Raw genomic sequence first — 18,531 nt, 5'->3', positions numbered from 1 at the left:
ATAAGCAACAAGCCTAAAAAAAAACGCAACCCGCAACTACAGAAAGTCGCTTATAATACAGTCCACACTGACAGTATGCATGCCCTCACTACCCTGTAGATTCCTCTCTCTCCAACCATCTCACCCTGAAAACAATCCACTTAGCAGTAGCACTGGAATCTTGGCCTTTTGCACCATGTGTAGACTAGAGAGTAGGTGCATGCTTAAAATTAGGGATGTCCCGATACACTTTTTTCGTTCCCGATCCGATCCCGATACCACACTTTTCTGTTAGCCGATACCGAATACCGATACCAGTGCTGTGATCTCCTGTTGTGTTTATAGCTATCTAGCTATATATCTCGTGTTGTGTTTATAGCTATCTAGCTATATATCTCGTGTTGTGTTTATAGCTATCTAGCTATATATCTGGTGTTGTGTTTATAGCAGACTCCTCACTCAAATGTGCACTTGACGTTTTGGCAACTCGAAAGCAAACTCCACATCCGATATGACCCGATTATGACAAATAAGTCGCGCGATACTTTTCCGATAACGATACAGTATCGGGACATCTCTACTTAAAACCCCCCCTTTTATGACAGATCTTTCTAAACGTCAGTGTCTTTTTGTGACGGTCATGGGGAGGACGTGACTCAAATGTTACAGAGTGTTCTTCAGCAAGATGCTGGATCCACTCCACTCATCATTGGCCTTGATAAATAGCCCTAGCGTCCGTCCCTATTCTGGGGAGAACGTTTGGTGAAAGCAGCAGATTTACAAGCTATTTTCAGCTGAGAGATTTGGTGCAGAGAGAAATGAACAGGGGTCCTTAGTATACAGAGTAGACCCTTAGGACTACTCTGTACTAAGGACTGAGGTATTAGGGTTTGGTTAAATTCTCTGCATGTAAAGACGGCTTCGGTTCACGTCTTTATTTCTCTCTCTCTCTCTCTCTCTCGCTCTCTCTCTCTCTCTCTCTCTCTCTCTCTCTTTCTCATCTCTTTCATGTGTTGATCACATCTCAGTCAGCTCACGTCTCCAGTCTGCAGGTGCCAGAAAAGGTGTGTGTGTGAGGCTCACGTCACGTGACTGTGTGTGTGTGTGTGTGTGTGTGTGTGTGTGTGTGTGCATGCGTGCAAGCGTGACTAGCTGTATGTGCAAGAGTGTGACTGCTGGACCATGTCACATCTAGAGGCGTGCGTGCATGCGTGCGTGCGTGCGTGCGTGCGTGCGTGCGTGCGTGCGTGCGTGCGTGCGTGCGTACATTTAAGTCAGTCTCGCTCACATGCGGACCCATGTGATGGCAGTGGGTGGGTGGATGGGGTGGTCCATTCTCTGCCTGAGACTGAGCTTGGTATAGCATTAGAGCACTGAATGGGAGCCATCCGTCATCCTGACGCAAGCCTTTTCTCCTCGTTGATCAAACCCATGTGTCATTTACATTTCTCTACATCTCTGTGACCCCAATTTACACTACAAAATCCTCTGTGACAATTTAACTCTGAGAGGGGATAAATGGAACCACTCTCAGAGTTGGAACCCCTCAACGACCCCTGGGGGTCCCCAAACCTCACATTGAGAACCACTGGTTTGCATGATATTTCTCGTAAGTAAGAAGTCAGCTTGCTCCTAGCCGCGGAAACCCAGACGTTTAGCCTCGGAAACCCAGACGTTTTTATTTCCAGGGAGAAAAAAGCTTGCTCCTATTTTTGGCAAAGAGATGTAATGACCATGAGTGGTTGGATGAGGTGTGACAGTGGAGGTATAATGACGGCCATTAGCTTCCCCATGGAGAAATGATGTCATATTGAACTTTGGAAAGCTTTCAGAAAAATCTTTCTCTCTCGCTCTCGCTCTCCCTCTCTCTCTATCTCTCTCTCTCTCTGTCTCCCTCTCTCTCTCGCTCTCTCTCTCTCTCCCTCCCTCTTTTTCTGTTTCTCTGCCTCCTCCTCGTTGCTTTTCCCTCTCCATCTGTCTCCCTCTCTCCCTCATACTCTCTCTCTCCATACTTATCTTGGTGGGAGAGGAGATGGCCGGCTGGATGGATGGATGGGAGAGGAAATTGAATTCTCTTTATCGCTGTGCTCCTCCAGCAGTGTGAGCTCGGCATCTGCATGTGTCTGCATCCTCTCATGCATCTGTATTCACTCATTCATCTGCATGTGTCTGCATCCTCTCATGCATCTGTATCCACTCATTCATCTGCATGTGTCTGCATCCTCTCTCATGCATCTGTATTCACTCATTCATCTGCATGTGTCTGCATCCTCTCTCATGCTCATTCATTTGCATGTGTCTGCACCCTCTCTCATGCATCTGTATTCACTCATTCATCTGCATGAGTCTGCATCCTCTCATGCATCTGTATTCACTCATTCATCTGCATGTGTCTGCATCCTCTCTCATGCTCATTCATTTGCATGTGTCTGCACCCTCTCTCATGCATCTGTATTCACTCATTCATCTGCATGTGTCTGCATCCTCTCATGCATCTGTATTCACTCATTCATCTGCATGAGTCTGCATCCTCTCTCATGCATCTGTATTCACTCATTCATCTGCATGTGTCTGCATCCTCTCTCATGCATCTGTGTTCACTCATTCATCTGCATGTGTCTGCATCCTCTCTCATGCATCTGTGTTCACTCATTCATCTGCATGTGTCTGCATCCTCTCTCATGCATCTGTGTTCACTCATTCATCTGCATGTGTCTGCATCCTCTCTCATGCATCTGTGTTCACTCATTCATCTGCATGTGTCTGCATCCTCTCTCATGCATCTGTATTCACTCATTCATCTGCATGTGTCTGCATCCTCTCTCATGCATCTGCATTCACTCATTTCCTGGCATATCGTTGATGTCGCTCCAAAACCGTTCCTTTTTATTATTCTTATTTTTGAGGGGTGCTATATACAGGTTTAATGTTTGTTTTTAGTTCAATGTTTGTTTTAAAAACGCCTTTGACAATAAAGGGAACATTTACATCATGTTGTCCCTAACACAAGCATTAAATGCCATTAACAATAAAGAGAATTTTGTTTTGTCACCGTTTGTTATCACCATTACATCACCTAACCAACATGAGTTAGACTTTAATATATTAGCGCCCCTCACTTCACACGGGTGTGATTTTTAAATAAAATAATAGTGAAATTAGCTTATCTACAACCTCACAATGCGTCGCACCGTGCCGCGCTGTGAGCTTATAGATCTGCTATTTTCAACAGTGTTTTGTGCAACACTATTGTATGATTAGGTAGGGCATTAATTGATTAAAAAAAGCACATACAACACACACATTGTGACATGCACGCACGTCCACATACACCACACACAAATGTAATATTATCACAAATATAAACCACTACGTACATATAGTATAAGGTGGATTTTCAGGCCTGTTTTTAAAGGAAGCCAGTGAACCACATTTTTAAAGGGATGGTGTGTCAGGGCATTCCACACTTGGGCGGCAGTGCTGTAGAAGGAACCGTTGTCGCTCCCTCTGGTGTTGGGGCTGTGGCTCAGTTTTTCTTAGGCATTTAGTCAGATATGTGACATTGAGGGCAAGGTCACATTGGCTATTTTGAAAACCAATCCCATTTTTAATTGCTTAACCCTGACCTCTACCCTGAGCCATCCTAGGCTATCAAAATGGTTTGGATAAAGGTGGGTCATGGCATGGGCCCCTGCAGGTCAAAAAGTAGTCTATTCAGTAGTTTGTTTTGGGAGGTTTGAAGCTTAGTCTTTAGTGACATTGAGATGTTGGAGAACCAGGAAGTGTAAGCGTAATCAAAGTAGCATTGCATGAGGGCCCTGGCAAGAGTCCTGAGAGTACTTTTGTTGACAAAAAAGGGAATTCAGCATGGCAACAAAGGTGTTGCCATGCTTTCACCTGTCAGTTTGTTGTCAAGAATACAGCCCAAATGGGTAACTTCTTCTTTGCTAGATTATGTCATCAACTATGACCTTGAAATCATTTTCATTGACCTTCCTGAGGGAATGTTTAGACCCAAAAAGAATGGATTCTGTTTTACCAAGGTGTAGTGACAGGTCGTTATCTGTAGTAACGAAGTGCACAGCTTCCTCCACCTGTATTTTTCCCTCGTGAGGCCAGGAATAATAAGTCTTCAGCGCACAGGAACAGTTTGCACTTACATTCATTCATGTTGTTAATGTATAGAAGGAACAGTAACGGCCCTAGTATGCTTCCTTGGGGAACCCCACAGTTCACAGGGAGGGAGGATGACATGGTTCCATTGATGTAAACCACTTGTTCTCTTCTATCAAGGTAGGATTTCATCCATTTTAATGATGTGCTATCAAAACCTTTATATACCTTTATAAATAAAGGTCATTCATTCAAAACCGATCAAGTTGAGTTTATCCAGTAGAATTGAATGATTTACAACGCCTTTTGGAGGTCCAGCCACAAGTCTTCCTCGCATTTGATGTAGTCGGTCAAATACAGTAGGCATGTGTCAGTGGAGTGGGATGTTCTGAAACCAGATTGGAATACAAATGGCAGTTTGCGCTCGTCGAGGTAGCTGTTGATTTCTTCGTGATTTAATCTCTCTATAACCTTAGAGATGGAACAAAGGATCGAAACGGACGGTAGTTGCCAGGTTCTAATTTGTTTCCTTTTTTATACAGAGGGATTACTCTCGCCATCTTGAATTCTTGTGGAACCGCGTGACGCTAACTGATGGATATTATATTTGTAATTTGTAATGTGTGTGCATGTAACTTTAACATTACATGCCTAACCTCAACCCTCTCTCTCTCTCTCTCTCTCTCTCTCTGCAGCTGCCGTGCCAGCAACAGGAAGAGTTTGATCCTGACCACCACGTCTCCCACCCTGCCACGCCCACATTCGCCCCTGCCGCTACCTGGCCACCTGGGTATGTAAGCACCGCCTCCCCTCCCCTCCCCTCCGTTTGACAACCATCATTCCAGCAGAGAGATGTATTGTTATTGGCTGTCCAGGAGGTGCGGGGGTAAGGTTCCTGCCCGCCCGCTGTGGAAACTGATTCCTCCTCGGTGCATTTGGCTTGGCCAGTCACTCCAACAAACTCAATAGGATGTGTTCACGGGTGGTACCACAGCACTGAATCCCTATTGCTGCACTAGTGACTCATACTCAAAAATAAAACATTCATTTTCATGTGAAGTTGAATATGAAATATATAATCTGACATAGCTGACATCCCTTTTTTCGTGTTTCTGTGTAGAAAAGAATATCTCACCCCCTGTCACACAAAGTCTGTTTTCCCTGTCTGTTCATGCTCTTTTTCTCATCTCTCTCTCTCTCTCTCTCTCTCTCTCTCTCTCTCTCTCTCTCTCGTTCTTCCTGCTTTCAGGAAGCAGTCCTCTGGACAGCCCACGGAACTTCTCTCCCAGCAACCCAGCACACTTCTCATTCGCCTCCTCTAGAAGGTAACAGCTCTCTGACACTCTGTGCGTGCGTGCGTGCGTGCGAATGGACCTGAAAGGGCCCCTGGGTGATGGAGATACAAATGTAGTGATGTCAGGAGAGAGAAATAGAGAGAAAAAAAGAAATGGAGGACATGTCAGCCCCACAACCCGTCCCCATTTTGTGCTGCTCAGCCATCAGCTCGGTGAAGCTGAACTCTTTATTGTGTAGTTTGCATGCATCTGTGCATTCTTTAGGACAGAGTGTTGTGTGTGAATCAGCTGTCAGGCTGTTGTTTACCTCCCACCATGTCACTTCTCCTCAGTCAAACACAGTGTCGGCAGGAGCGTTCTCCTCAGACCTCGCCGCAAATCCAAAGTTCCTCATTTATCAAATCCGTCTGGCTGTCTGTCAAGGCTCGCTCTACGTACGCGTACGTAGAGACACAATGAATGAGATCCTCTGTGTTCTCCTGGCCGAGGAAGCCCTCAGGGGAATAACCTGGGCCGGTTGGGGGATGAAGGACATTGGGTGCTCAGTGAAACTCTAGCAGCACAGCTGAAATTCTATCTGGGGAATCCGTGAGTGTGGGGGGTGGGATTTGAATGCTCATAGCTCATAATAATGATAACTAATCATTCCTATCATTCAAAAATGTAAAATAAATCAAGACAACCTCAGAGGGTGCATAATTGACTCAGTCGGGTGCTATTTAAATTTGTCTGAAATTAGGATGCCAGGATTAATGGGGTTAAAATACTTTTTGTTAAATTGTGATATTATGTTTGAAACATCTTTGTGTAAACAACTTCACAGTAGTATATTCAACTCTGACACAGTGTTCATCGTACAGGGGGATCACCAGGGATATCAAAAGCAGAGGCATGGATTTCCCCTCCATCACTACAGTAAACTTGTGTAAATGTACAGTACAGACAGACAGACAGACACAGCTTAACTAAACAAATGGTGATTGATGTTGATGATGATGCTCAGTCAGTATGTGATTATTAAGATGTACTATCAAATGCATCTCAAATGCTGACAACTGTAAATGAAACACAGCTAATTGTACATGTGTACTGTGGGTGGTATGGAGAACAGTAGTATGTGTTGTAGTGTGCGTACAGCATGTGTTTACTGTATGTCGTCTACATCTGTCATCCTCTACAGAGCGGATGGTCGGCGATGGTCGTTGGCATCTCTGCCCTCTTCTGGATATGGAACCAACACGCCCAGCTCCACGGTACACAGATCTTTGTATATAATTTGGCTAGACGGAGAAAGACACAGGTCTCCTTCAGTGGAAAACGTTGCTGTTGGGCAGAAACCCTTCCAACCCCCTCCCCCGGGTCTTTCTGTGCTGCTGTCATTGTTGCCCAACAGAAACATTACAGGGCCTGGTCCACAATCCAGCTGCGAGGAGAGAGAGAGAGAGAGAGAGAGAGAGAGAGAGAGGGAGAGGGGAGAGGGGAGAGGGGAGAGGGGAGAGGAGAGAGAGAGAGAGAGAGAGAGAGAGAGAGAGAGAGAGAGAGAGAGAGAGAGAGAGAGAGAGAGAGAGAGAGAGAGAGAGAGAGAGAGAGAGAGAGAGAGAGAGAGAGAGAGAGAGAGAGAGAGAGAGAGAGAGAGAGAGAGAGAGAGAGATTGAAAGAAGAACAGAGCTTGATAGTTACTGTCATGACAGAGAGACCATTGGATGCACAACAAACTACAGGAACATCTATCGTCACTGTTGGGCAGAAAACAGCGACAACAACATTTGCAGCTTTTTTTCCAGATAGTATGATCAGGCTAGATAGAATGGAAGGTTTTTCATTGAGTGATTAATGTTTTAATTGAAAAGAAATGTGTATATCATCGCTGTCCTGCAGAAACCTCCATACATTAGTACTATTGAACATGAACACTCTTTACGTCCGTGTGTTGGTTAAAAAAAGATTGAACCAATGAAAGTATTAAAAGAGCTTCGGCCAAAACCTCTATAACTCCACTTGAGCTGGATATTTTTTTCATTTTCTGAAAATTGAACATTTTGGAGTTGGCTGGTTTCTGCCCGACAGCAGAGATATATACTGTATTTGTACATATCTAGTCATTTGAGTGCAAATGAGTCCCACGTACAGTATTGGGGGCATGCAGGCCGGTACTGTAAGTAGGTGGACAGGTAAGTAGGTTGACAGTTCAGTAGACACATAATCCATGTAATCCTTAGTCCTTACACAGTCCTTACACAACCTCTAAATGACATGAAACAGATGAGCAACGACAATGACAACCGTCTTCCTATACTGTAGCTCCATGCTGGCATCTATAGCCTGTTGGCGTGGCTTCTTCCTATAGCTCCATGCTGGCATCTATAGCCTGTTGGCGTGGCTTCTTTCTATAGCTCCATGCTGGCATCTATAGCCTGTTGGCGTGGCTTCTTTCCGTGTGGCTTTCACCTGCGATTGATCGCCGATTGATTGTGCAATTAGCGAAGTGAGTGGTGAAGGTCCAGGTCTCATTGCTTTGACTGAAGGCAAATGAGGCTGTTGAGGCGAGGTGGGTAGATGACAGGCTGAGACAGATTCATGGTTGCCAGTAGATGTCCACCCTAGAAAGAATGGAAGAGCCACCAGGATGCCATGGCTGAATGGGTAGAGAGTAGACTAGAGGCCGTCTGGGAATCAGAAGGTCCCCGGTTCGCCTTCTACGCCCAGTGTATGTGTCGAAGTGTCCTTGAGCAACAGACTTAAACCCTGACTCTCCCCAGGCACGGTATTAACAGCGCTCACAGTGTGGGGAATCTGGGGATTAAATGATGATTATTATATATATATATATTATTATTTAAATAAAATCAGACCCGTGTGAAGTGAGGGGCACTTACATCATCACGCCGACCAATCATGGAATTCACAATGCCACGCCAGACTTTCCGGTCCTATAAACATCATCAACCCAGTTAAAGGAGAATTCTGTAGTAGCTGTTTTCTTACCGTAATCTGACGTTGTTTTTTATTTTATTTTATTTATTCCTAAAGCCATAATTTGATGGCACAGTTATTGGCTCAGGAATGCGACAAAAGAATCTCCATGAATTCAAGGCTCCATGGTGTGGGTAATTGATATACTGTAAAAGAAGTCCTTTCTTTGGTGAACTATCCCTTTAACACCGTGGTACATCTATCCGTTCTAGGTGGCCATATTGCTGACCCAGATTCACAGGTCTGCACCTGGGCTCTTATTTCTCTCTCTCTCCCCCCCCCCTCTCTCTCTCTCTCTCTCCGTCGTACACGATGTACTGAAAGGAGTTGCGCTACTTCAACTCGCATCGTAGTCTAGATGGACACTTCAAATACATGTTTCTCTTAGTTGTGCCAGCGTTGCTCATAGAAAGCATTTAGTTCATTGAACAGTTTCACCCCGGGTGAAGGCAACTTTGCTGTCACACACACTCTCTCTCTCATTATAAGTTATAACCCATGCTCTCTCAACCCAGTAAAAAAAATACATGCTCTCTCTCACTATATCCAATGCTGTCTCAACCCAAGTTCACCCTGCATACAACACTCTCTTTCTCTCTCTCTGAAGCATCATCATGACACACTGTCATGGCGGTGTCGGTAAAGTGATGCATTCATTCACACTCATGTGATTGTGATGGGATAACGATGCAGTCATTCTGACTAGGTAGGATGATGTGATATAATATGGAAGGTACAAAATATGCCGGCATTCAAAATTGGCGCCTGTTCCCACAGGATGCAAAAAAATCAAATATACCAGTAAATTGTAGGCCTTTCAAACGAGTGAGAACAGAGTTATGTGACGAAGTGTAAATGCTGTCATGTTAGTGTCATTGCTGTCATAGAGATAGTGGCATGTGTTTTGTGGTTACATGAAGAATGCATGAAAAAAAGTGAAATGAAGTCATTGTCTCATGGATATATTGTGGGTGTGTACTCTATACACACTACACAGCACAGCCAGAGATTAGAGACAGATGGACCAGGTTGACTTGACTCATCACAGCCACGTGGACACGTCTCGACTCACCAGGAGCGCTGAGTCACTCGGCTTTAACGTCATCTTCCTGCTTCCTCCTCCCTCTCCCTCTCTCCCTTCTCTCCCTCTCTGCCGGTCTTCCTCCTCCTCTGAATCCCCACGGACCCCCACAACAGTCCTCCAGTTCCTCTCAGGAGCGCTTGCACCAGCTGCCCTTCCAGCCCACCATGGACGAGCTGCACTTCCTGTCCAAGCACTTCGGCAGCACAGAGAGCATCACGGATGACGACGGCGGCCGCTGCTCTCCTCACAACATGCGCCCTCGCTCACGCAGCCTCAGGTCAGCAGCGACTAGTCTAGTGATTGGCCGACAGTGTTCATCTTACGTTGGTGATTTTACAAGCGTTTCAAGTTTTCACATTATAAACTGCTGTGTGTGTTCTGCCTCCGTCCTATATGGAAGCACCAGGATAGCATTAGCAATAATAATTGTTTTTATTCCCACTGGAGTAAAGGTCTGGGTAGCGAGACTAGCAGTAACAGACCGCTCTATTTAACCCATTTTGGGCGGAAACCCCTTTTGGTGTTAGCATTATGTTATGCTTTAGCTATGGAAAAATGGCAGATCTACAAGCTCATAGCGCGCTCATGCTGCTGCTGCTCTCACCACTGCTATCTTGTTCAAACACTGCTGCTCACCCTCCACCACCCCAGCTACCACCCGTTGTTTTGGATCTGCTGTTTATGTATGGGGGATTCGGAATCCCTATGGTTGAGAGATAAACAATAATAAATATATTGCTCAAGAACAAAGGGAGTCTACCAACGCGCCTCGAGCCTGAAGCGGCTGGTCCGGTGCATCACAGGAACAAGGACACTTAATGCAGAAGGAGGAGAGGACACTGGAGCAGCACAGACATGTTAAGCCTTTTATTTAGGTTCACCTAGCACCTAAATAAAAGGCTTACAATGTTTGTGCTGCTCCTCTCCTCCTTCTGCAAATATATTGCTCATTTATATTCAATAAATAAAAAATAATAATTTATTTTAGCTACAGTAGGTAATGTGTCCAATTGTAATGTATCCAACCGCCCATATATGTGGGTATTAAGCATTTACTGTATACTAGGATAAGGATATAGGTGATACATTTAAGAGAAAGATTTCAAGGTGCAGTTGAATAGACAAATGCCATATTTGAGTCACCAGTCCTGTTCAAATACATAATTATAAAGCATTAGTCAGCCAGCAGCAGCAAAGCAAACCGTGTGGCAGCAACAACAATAAGTGTGAGCATGGCATTTGAAGAACATTTCACGGTCAGTGAGGAGGAGACGCCACTCAAGTTGTCATGCAGTCATAGAAGTGCTTTATCTGTACCCAAACCACTGCAGCTGTGCATAGCTATAGTGGGGTTGCATGTTCTTTGTGTTACCACACCAGAACACACGTATGCAGGAGCTGTTGGCCTCTAGGCACTGCTCACTGCTGCTAATATTTAGGATGGTTGAAATGCAATCAATTCTCGAGATGAATTATCGGTCACGCTGCCTAAACAGATTAAATGGACATGCCAAAAAAAAAATGAATTTGACAATTCGTCCCAACAAATTATACAATTATACATTAGCTATACCTGGTGACAGAAATTCGTTTCTGCACTTACTGTAGCTGTATGAATGAACGAATGAAAGAAAATCATGGAAGACTCTTCCAACAGTATATTTAATATTTTTGGCAATTATGGAGACTTTGCAAGTTAAAAGTGATATAAGCAGGAATAATGCACTGTACTGTGAGCAAGTCAGTGGTTATTTTCCTCATAACTTTCTCAAAGTAGCCTATTGTATCATTGTATCATGTTTGACTTACAGGGAAATAGTAAGTGTTAATAGATTTTATTTTTTATGGCATATTAGACAATAAAAAAAACACAAGTAGGCCAACTATGTTTGTCTTATTTCCTTTCCACAGCCCTGGACGCTCCCCTTCCTGTTACGACAATGAGATAGTCATGATGAACCATGTGTACAAAGAACGCTTTCCCAAGGTAAACACACACACACACACACACACACACACACTCACACACACACACACACACACACACACACACACACAGGCCCATCTAATGATCCTATAAACTCCAAACTGTGATATCATCACAGAGCCCAAATTAGCTACTATTGATATTGGGTGTTGGTGTGATAACCCCCTCATCAGGAGACAGATGAAAAAAAGAGGCCCCGAGAGGATGACATCATTGTGCCCGGCCCTGTGAGGTTTACGCTGTGAGGAGAATATTAATGTCACCCACTATCTATCACAAGGGGAGGCACAGCCTTTGCGTTTTTAACTCAGTTGCCATTAGTGCCATTAGGGATTGACACTGCTGAGGCTGATGAAGTTGAAAGGAAATGAGCTCAAAGGCAGCGAGACCGATGTTGTCTGGCCTTAGGAAGCTGGAGCCTTGTGTTTTGGATTCCATAGAGTCCAACACAATGTCCCACAATTCGGAGAGTGTATAAATGGCTATTTTAAGATGAAAGAGTAGTTGAAGTGCATGGTCATACTAGCAATAGAACACGTGTTCAGAATGTTCCACAAACCTTAATGTTCTCCACTATTTAATAAAGGCAAAGGTTAACGCAATCTGTGATTTCTTCAACCGCTTGGCTGTATGTAGAACAGCAGGATTTTAGAAGGATAATACCAAAACATCACTTACATTCACATAGTGTGCTTATTGTTCAGGAAACAGAGCTTGTGCTTGCGTGCAATTTATGCGTATTTTCACAGATTGGGACTTGACCTGACCAAACGTTTCAGTCATGAGATTATTATTTTTTTTTGCTTTAATCCACAAATTCAAATGAGGTTCAAAGCTGGGCTTTTCTCACCTCGCACTAAAACGAGTCAAAGAAAAAACAACTATGAGCGAGTCAAGTTCTGAACTTCTGACTGAAGTCTGAAGCTGATCTACTATATTTGGCATGGGACACCATCATGTGCTTGTGTATAAATTAGCCATGAGCCTCCTCTCATTACCTCTTCCCTTCTCGTCTCTCTATCTCACTACCCCAGTCCACAGGCCCCCTCGGTGCCTAACCCATGATCCACCCTCGACCCCGTCTCTAACCCATTAAGACCTGATTCTAAAATGTCTTCAAAACAGTCTTCTGAAAAACCTATGTTTCTAAATTATGTCAGTGGTTCTCCAACCTTTTCATGTCAAGGAGCCCCACAATTATATATTTGGCCACCGACTCTCTCAAAATATTTTTGTTCCAGTGACCCCCAGAAGCAAAGATTTGAGTTAAAAACGTTTGCTGTGAAAGAATATATATTCAAATATATGAATGAAGGGAGGCTCCATTGACCTTCTTCAGGCATAGCTTGCAATAAATTATTGTGCACAGATTTGAGTGTGCGGAGCCTCCCTCCATTTTTTATTTCTATACTTTTGTGACTTTTTGCACCTCACCTAAATCATTCAGCAGATGCGCGGAGGCTTTTTTGTTTTATTTTTTTTGTCTGAATAGCTAAAGTATAAAATAATGGTTAAACTGGTTAAAAGCTAAGCTGACACAGATCCGGTCCTAATGCTGCTCTTCATCACCAGGCCACGGCGCAGATGGAAGGCCGGCTGGCGGAGTTCATCCAGAACTTCTCCCCAGAGAGCGTGCTCCCGCTGGCGGACGGCGTGCTCAGCTTCATCCACCACCAGATCGCCGAGCTGTCCAGAGACTGCCTGGCCAAGGCCAGGGACGGCCTCATCACCACCATCTACTTCTTTGAGCTCCAGGAGAATCTGGAGAAGCTGCTCAACGACGTCAGTGAAACACACATATATACGCATACAGTATATCATATTTGCGTTAGCCTCGGTACCCAGGCTTTTATTTTCGTTCGCATTCACCGCAAAAATGAAAGCCTGGGGCAACGAGACACATTTCCTGGTCTAGGAGTGGGAGTGAACTACAGTGCAGAGGGGCGTCACTTGAAATAATGTTGACGTCAGTTTTCTCCGCTGTTTTCTACCAGGGAGGGGAGGGGCGGAGGGGGGCAGGGGTGTGCCCTCAGATCGGTGAACCAATATTATCCACCGCTTACTCCAAGCGTGACCCGCCCCTCTAAACCAGAAAGCACACTGGTTGGGCTATATTTACGTTAATTCCACGCTCCCATTGCTCTTCCGTAGCAATGGGCTCACACTACTACCAGTTCTATCTCCAAACGCCACGGTGCGCCGTATTCGTATTTAATAATATTACCCCCTAGCATCGCGCCGCAAATTCTTTCCGCCGATTGGCTAAGCCTGATCACGTGACACGCACGTCACACAGTAAAATGCATGTTGGGTTTCAGGTACATGGTGGGAAGGCGCACTGCCATTACCTAATTTTATGGGTCATAGTTTTTCGTGTAACACCAATGTTTTTTTTTTCTCAACTAGACAAAAATCCTACAATGTGCCTGTGTAACCCAAAATGCTGCTTCTTAGCTAGTGTCAACCTGACTCTGACACTTACACATTTCACGACTGACACCTTCAGCGTGGGCACACGGCATGGCATTTTCTGGATATTGTTAATTTGAGCCGCCATCTGCGTACTTCTGTACAATTTGCGATCCAATAAATCTCAAACATCAACAGAGCTTTTTTCACTAACGCTCTTGACAGCATGCAAACATTTGCAAACACATATGCATCGCTGAACGCACCACTTACTGACCCATGCCATGGAATGTATGTGATATACCAGGGTTTACGGGGGTTCTGAGCTCGGCTCTTGAGAAGTCGCTTCAGTTCAATCCGTCTCATTTAACTCTGCAGCACTGGGGCTTCACGGAGGGATGAGGATTCGACAGCAGCAGTAAATGAGACTAATTGCGCATGTTATTTCTCTGAGCAGATAGGAGGCTTCAAAAGATTTATCTGCGTCCCCCATGTTGATTAAATCACTCTGACGAGTTCTCTGGGTGGCCTGCTTTGGGTTTGATTGGATCCACCACGCCCGCTGCGTTAAGAGTTTTCTGAAATCTAATGCCTTTTGGATCGTTTTTTTTTGTTTATCTTCCATTCCGCCCCAGTGGAACTGCAATGCATTGCCCTCTGTTGTACACAGTAAAATCCCCCCTCTGCTGCTACCTCTTCTCATTTGTTTCTCTCCCTCTTTCTCTTTCTCTCTCTCTCTCTCTCTCTCTCTCTCAGGCATACGACCGCTCAGAGAGCACAGAGGTAGCCTTCGTCACAGAGTTGGTAAAGAAGCTCCTCATCATCATCTCACGTCCCGCCAGGCTCTTGGAATGTCTGGTGAGATGACACACGCACGCACGCATGCATGCACACGTGCGTCACTCTCACACTCCCGCACACACACACACACACACACACACACACACACACACACACACACACACACACACACACACACACACACACACTCTCTCTCTCTATCTCTCCTACACACACACACACACACACACACACACTACACACACACACACACACACACACACACACACACACACACACACACACATGCTTCCCTTCACATCCCAAGAAGCACGCATCAAAGCAACTGCAGCAAAACAAAAGCTGTTACACTTAGGAATATCGATTTTCTCGTCAGTTGTCGTGTTCAGTTCAGTCTTCGTTCCACCATCCTTGACCACACGCACACTGTCTCCCTTTCTACATACTCCATGTGGATGGGAGGCAAATTAATGTGAGTACATGTACCGCACACATGTACTCACTTTCTGGACCAATTTGAAAAAAAGCATTTGAAAAGACTGATAATATTGCACAGCAGGGGTGAGAGAAAATGAACTGACAGTGTAACAGACCTGATCCGTCTGGCTAGAGAAGACATTTGCATTTAGATTAAAGTTCCATTTGCTTCGCTACAGTTCTACTAATACCAGCCAATGACCCTCCCTATCGAAACCCCCCCCACTGTGGCTCATAGGACTGTGACCACACTGTCACTTCAGCTAGGATTAACTGTGTGTGTGTGTGTGTGTGTGTGTGTGTGTGTGTGTGTGTGTGTGTGTGTGTGTGTGTGTGTGTGTGTGTGTGTGTGTGTGTGTGTGTGTCTGTGTGTGTGTGTGTGTGTGTGTGTGTGTGTGTGTGTGTGTGTGCGTGTGCGCGTGTGTGCGCATGCGCTTACACCAGACCAACTGTTTTATAACAAAGTGTCTCCCTGAGTCTGTGATACATCCACTCTAAAATTACACAAATACAATTGACATACTAGGCAAACACCCACCAAAGTCAAAGTCCTACACGTCACACACGTTTCCGCTGTGAAATTTGACCCATCTCTGGCAGGAGTCGCGCTCGGGAATCACTTATGGTTGATCTGACCCCCCAATCCAACCCTTCAAGCAGGGAGGCAATATTTGGGTCTTTGGTACGACCCGGCTGGGAACCGAACCCCAACCTCAGGGCGGACACTCTAAGGCCACTGTCTGGTCTTGACCTCCAGATTATACCCTCTCTGTCGAACGAAGGATGCTGATGTAACATTAATTACTAATTTAATGTGTCACCTGTTTTCAGGAGTTCAATCCAGAGGAGTTCTATCACCTGCTGGAGGCAGCAGAGGACCACGCCAAGGAGGGACACCTCATGAAGACAGACATTCCTCGTTACATCATCAGTCAGCTGGGACTGACCAGGGACCCTATTGAAGGTGAGATGGATGGGTAGCTAGCTACAGTAGATAGATACTGTACATACATGCATACATGTCATGCATACGTACAGTACATAATAAGTTAATTGATGTTTGTGTTACGTTATCAGAGATTGTCAACCTGGACAGCTATGACAGTGAAGGACTCCTCACACCTGAAACGGATGACTCTACAGAGGTGGGATTCAATAATGGAGATTCATACCTCAACCCTCCCATAGCTCAACCCCCCAATCTGTCAACCCATGCAATGCTTTCCTCTCTCAATTTGAGAACTAATGACTTGGCACATGTGATTTCATCCAGATAATTGAGTCCATTTGTTTTCATTTGTTGAATAAATGTTGGGCTACAAATGAGCCACCCTTCTGCCGTTAGAGACGGAGTACTGATATTTACACAATTAGACGAGAAGGATTTAAGTCATGAAGTCATAAACATTCATTTTAGTAGTATTTTTGGAGACACCTCTCGCAGCTCCGTTATAATTACAGTGTTTGTCTATACAGAAGTATCACTCAAAAAGTTGAATGAACAAGGCATGAATATTGGAGGCAGAGTTTGTATCTTTTGTCAAATATTTATTATATAAAACAGTCTGATCTGTGGAGTAAGAGTAAGGGACGAGGAAGAAAAAAAAACCATGGATTAATATGTTTGTTTATTACAGTAACAACAAAGGGAACATTTTGGTTTGTAGCCTTCTTCAAGGATACATAAAATGTGATTTGGATATAGAAAACTATCAGCCATATGGGGTTTGCGTCATTTGGCATGTGTCTCTGCCTCCAGGGTAAGATGAGAACCATGAAACCACCAGAAGAGGTTGACTTCCAGACCATCAAACTGATCAGTAACGGAGCGTACGGGTGAGTGAAGGGCACTAATGAATGCTAATGGTCATGTTGTGACACACAGTCACACGCAAATGAGAATCACTTGCATTCACAGCAGGTGCCTGCGTGCGTGCGTGTGTGCGTGCGTGCGTGCGCAAGTGAGTGTGTGTATGACTGACTGTGTACATGCACTTCTGTGTGAGGATGAGAGACAGATTAAACGTATGCAATTGCTATACGGCGTATGTAAACAATATCTAAACCACCTGCAGTCAGTGCAGTGTGATGAGCATGACACATAATTGAATACATGTCTGTATGTGCTTGCATGTGTGTGTGTGTGTGTGTGTGTATCTGTATGTCAGGGCTGTGTACCTTGTGCGTCACCTGGAGACGCGGCAGCGTTTTGCCATGAAAAAGATCAACAAGCAGAACCTGATCCTGAGGAACCAGATCCAGCAGGCCTTTGTGGAGAGAGACATCCTGACCTTCGCTGAGAACCCGTTTGTCGTGTCCATGTTCTGCTCCTTTGAGACCCGCAGACACCTCTGCATGGTCATGGAGTATGTGGAAGGTGAGCCTGGATATACTGTACGTACGTACCTGTGTGTGTGTAGAACTCAATTCAGTACTGTAATTCAGTACTGTAACCACTGCAATACAGTACTTGAGGAAGTGGTGATAGATCCATTCAACCAAGTTAGAATCTCAAAATAGGAGAACTTCACCTTTGTCTGCATTCAATTGAAGGACGTTTTGGAACACCCAACAATAGATCTGTCAGACAGGCCCTAGGGAAACTGCATTACTGGAGTAAAAGGTTTTGAGTGGGATACACAATAGATACATGCACTATGCTTGAGCTGCCTGTAATGTCTACAGCAACATGAGGAACCATCAATAAATTAATGTTGTCATACTCACAAAGATTAAAGATGCTTAGTAGGTAATCTAATCGAATTAGCATAATTCAAATATGAAACGGTCCAGGCCAGGGCAAGAGTAATCATGGGAAGTCTTATGGTAATTAGTATTGTCAGTAGCCAATTTAGTGTCATATCACATTATTCTGGCTGGCAGACAGACAGACATTCAGTACCTCACGGTGTACAATATAAACTGCTTCAATAGGAGGAGACTGTGCCACCCTACTGAAGAACATTGGTGCTCTGCCAGTGGAGATGGCACGCATGTACTTCGCTGAGACAGTTCTGGCTCTGGAGTACATACACAACTATGGCATCGTGCACCGAGACCTCAAACCTGACAAGTAAGATGTTACAGCTATAGCTTTATGTGTGCAAAGTAATTATGTGAATCATATGTGAGTCATGCAAAATAAATGTTTGAGTTTATTTTGTGCTCACGGCGCTGTCACTAAAGCACAATACAAAATGAATGCGAGTCAAGACTAAAATAGACAGCACAAATAGATTGGATGGCACTTTCTTATGTGGGCTGTTACATTTATAACAGTGTTTCAGCCAGCAGGTCAGGATCCTGTATTCAGTGTATTGTACTGTGAGATGCTCTGAATATTACAATATATATTAATAGTTATAAAAGTACACTAACCAACATTCTTATAGTAACATTGGTAAAATGTCATA

General features: G+C 44.5%; 1 protein-coding gene across 1 annotated transcript in view; it reads left to right on the top strand.

The window, feature by feature from the left end:
- The window catches only part of LOC308323288 (microtubule-associated serine/threonine-protein kinase 1-like), a gene marked incomplete at its 5' end in the record, with an annotated part of 55,144 nt that overhangs the window by 24,838 nt on the left and 11,775 nt on the right, over nucleotides 1-18,531 (top strand). Inside the window, 12 exons of the mRNA XM_080775011.1 lie at nucleotides 4,788-4,882; nucleotides 5,342-5,417; nucleotides 6,568-6,640; nucleotides 9,558-9,721; nucleotides 11,356-11,431; nucleotides 13,004-13,213; nucleotides 14,597-14,698; nucleotides 15,950-16,082; nucleotides 16,196-16,263; nucleotides 16,878-16,954; nucleotides 17,287-17,495; nucleotides 18,053-18,191. Coding sequence (XP_080631137.1) covers nucleotides 4,788-4,882; nucleotides 5,342-5,417; nucleotides 6,568-6,640; nucleotides 9,558-9,721; nucleotides 11,356-11,431; nucleotides 13,004-13,213; nucleotides 14,597-14,698; nucleotides 15,950-16,082; nucleotides 16,196-16,263; nucleotides 16,878-16,954; nucleotides 17,287-17,495; nucleotides 18,053-18,191 — 1,422 coding nt within the window. The remainder of the gene's footprint in view (nucleotides 1-4,787; nucleotides 4,883-5,341; nucleotides 5,418-6,567; nucleotides 6,641-9,557; nucleotides 9,722-11,355; nucleotides 11,432-13,003; nucleotides 13,214-14,596; nucleotides 14,699-15,949; nucleotides 16,083-16,195; nucleotides 16,264-16,877; nucleotides 16,955-17,286; nucleotides 17,496-18,052; nucleotides 18,192-18,531) is intronic.

This window comes from Protomyctophum bolini (assembly GCF_963924005.1).
Source record: "Protomyctophum bolini genome assembly, chromosome: 11".
Classification (NCBI taxonomy): domain Eukaryota; kingdom Metazoa; phylum Chordata; class Actinopteri; order Myctophiformes; family Myctophidae; genus Protomyctophum; species Protomyctophum bolini.
The sequence above is the reverse complement of the archived record's forward strand: the minus strand, read 5'-3'. Positions and strand labels throughout refer to the sequence as shown.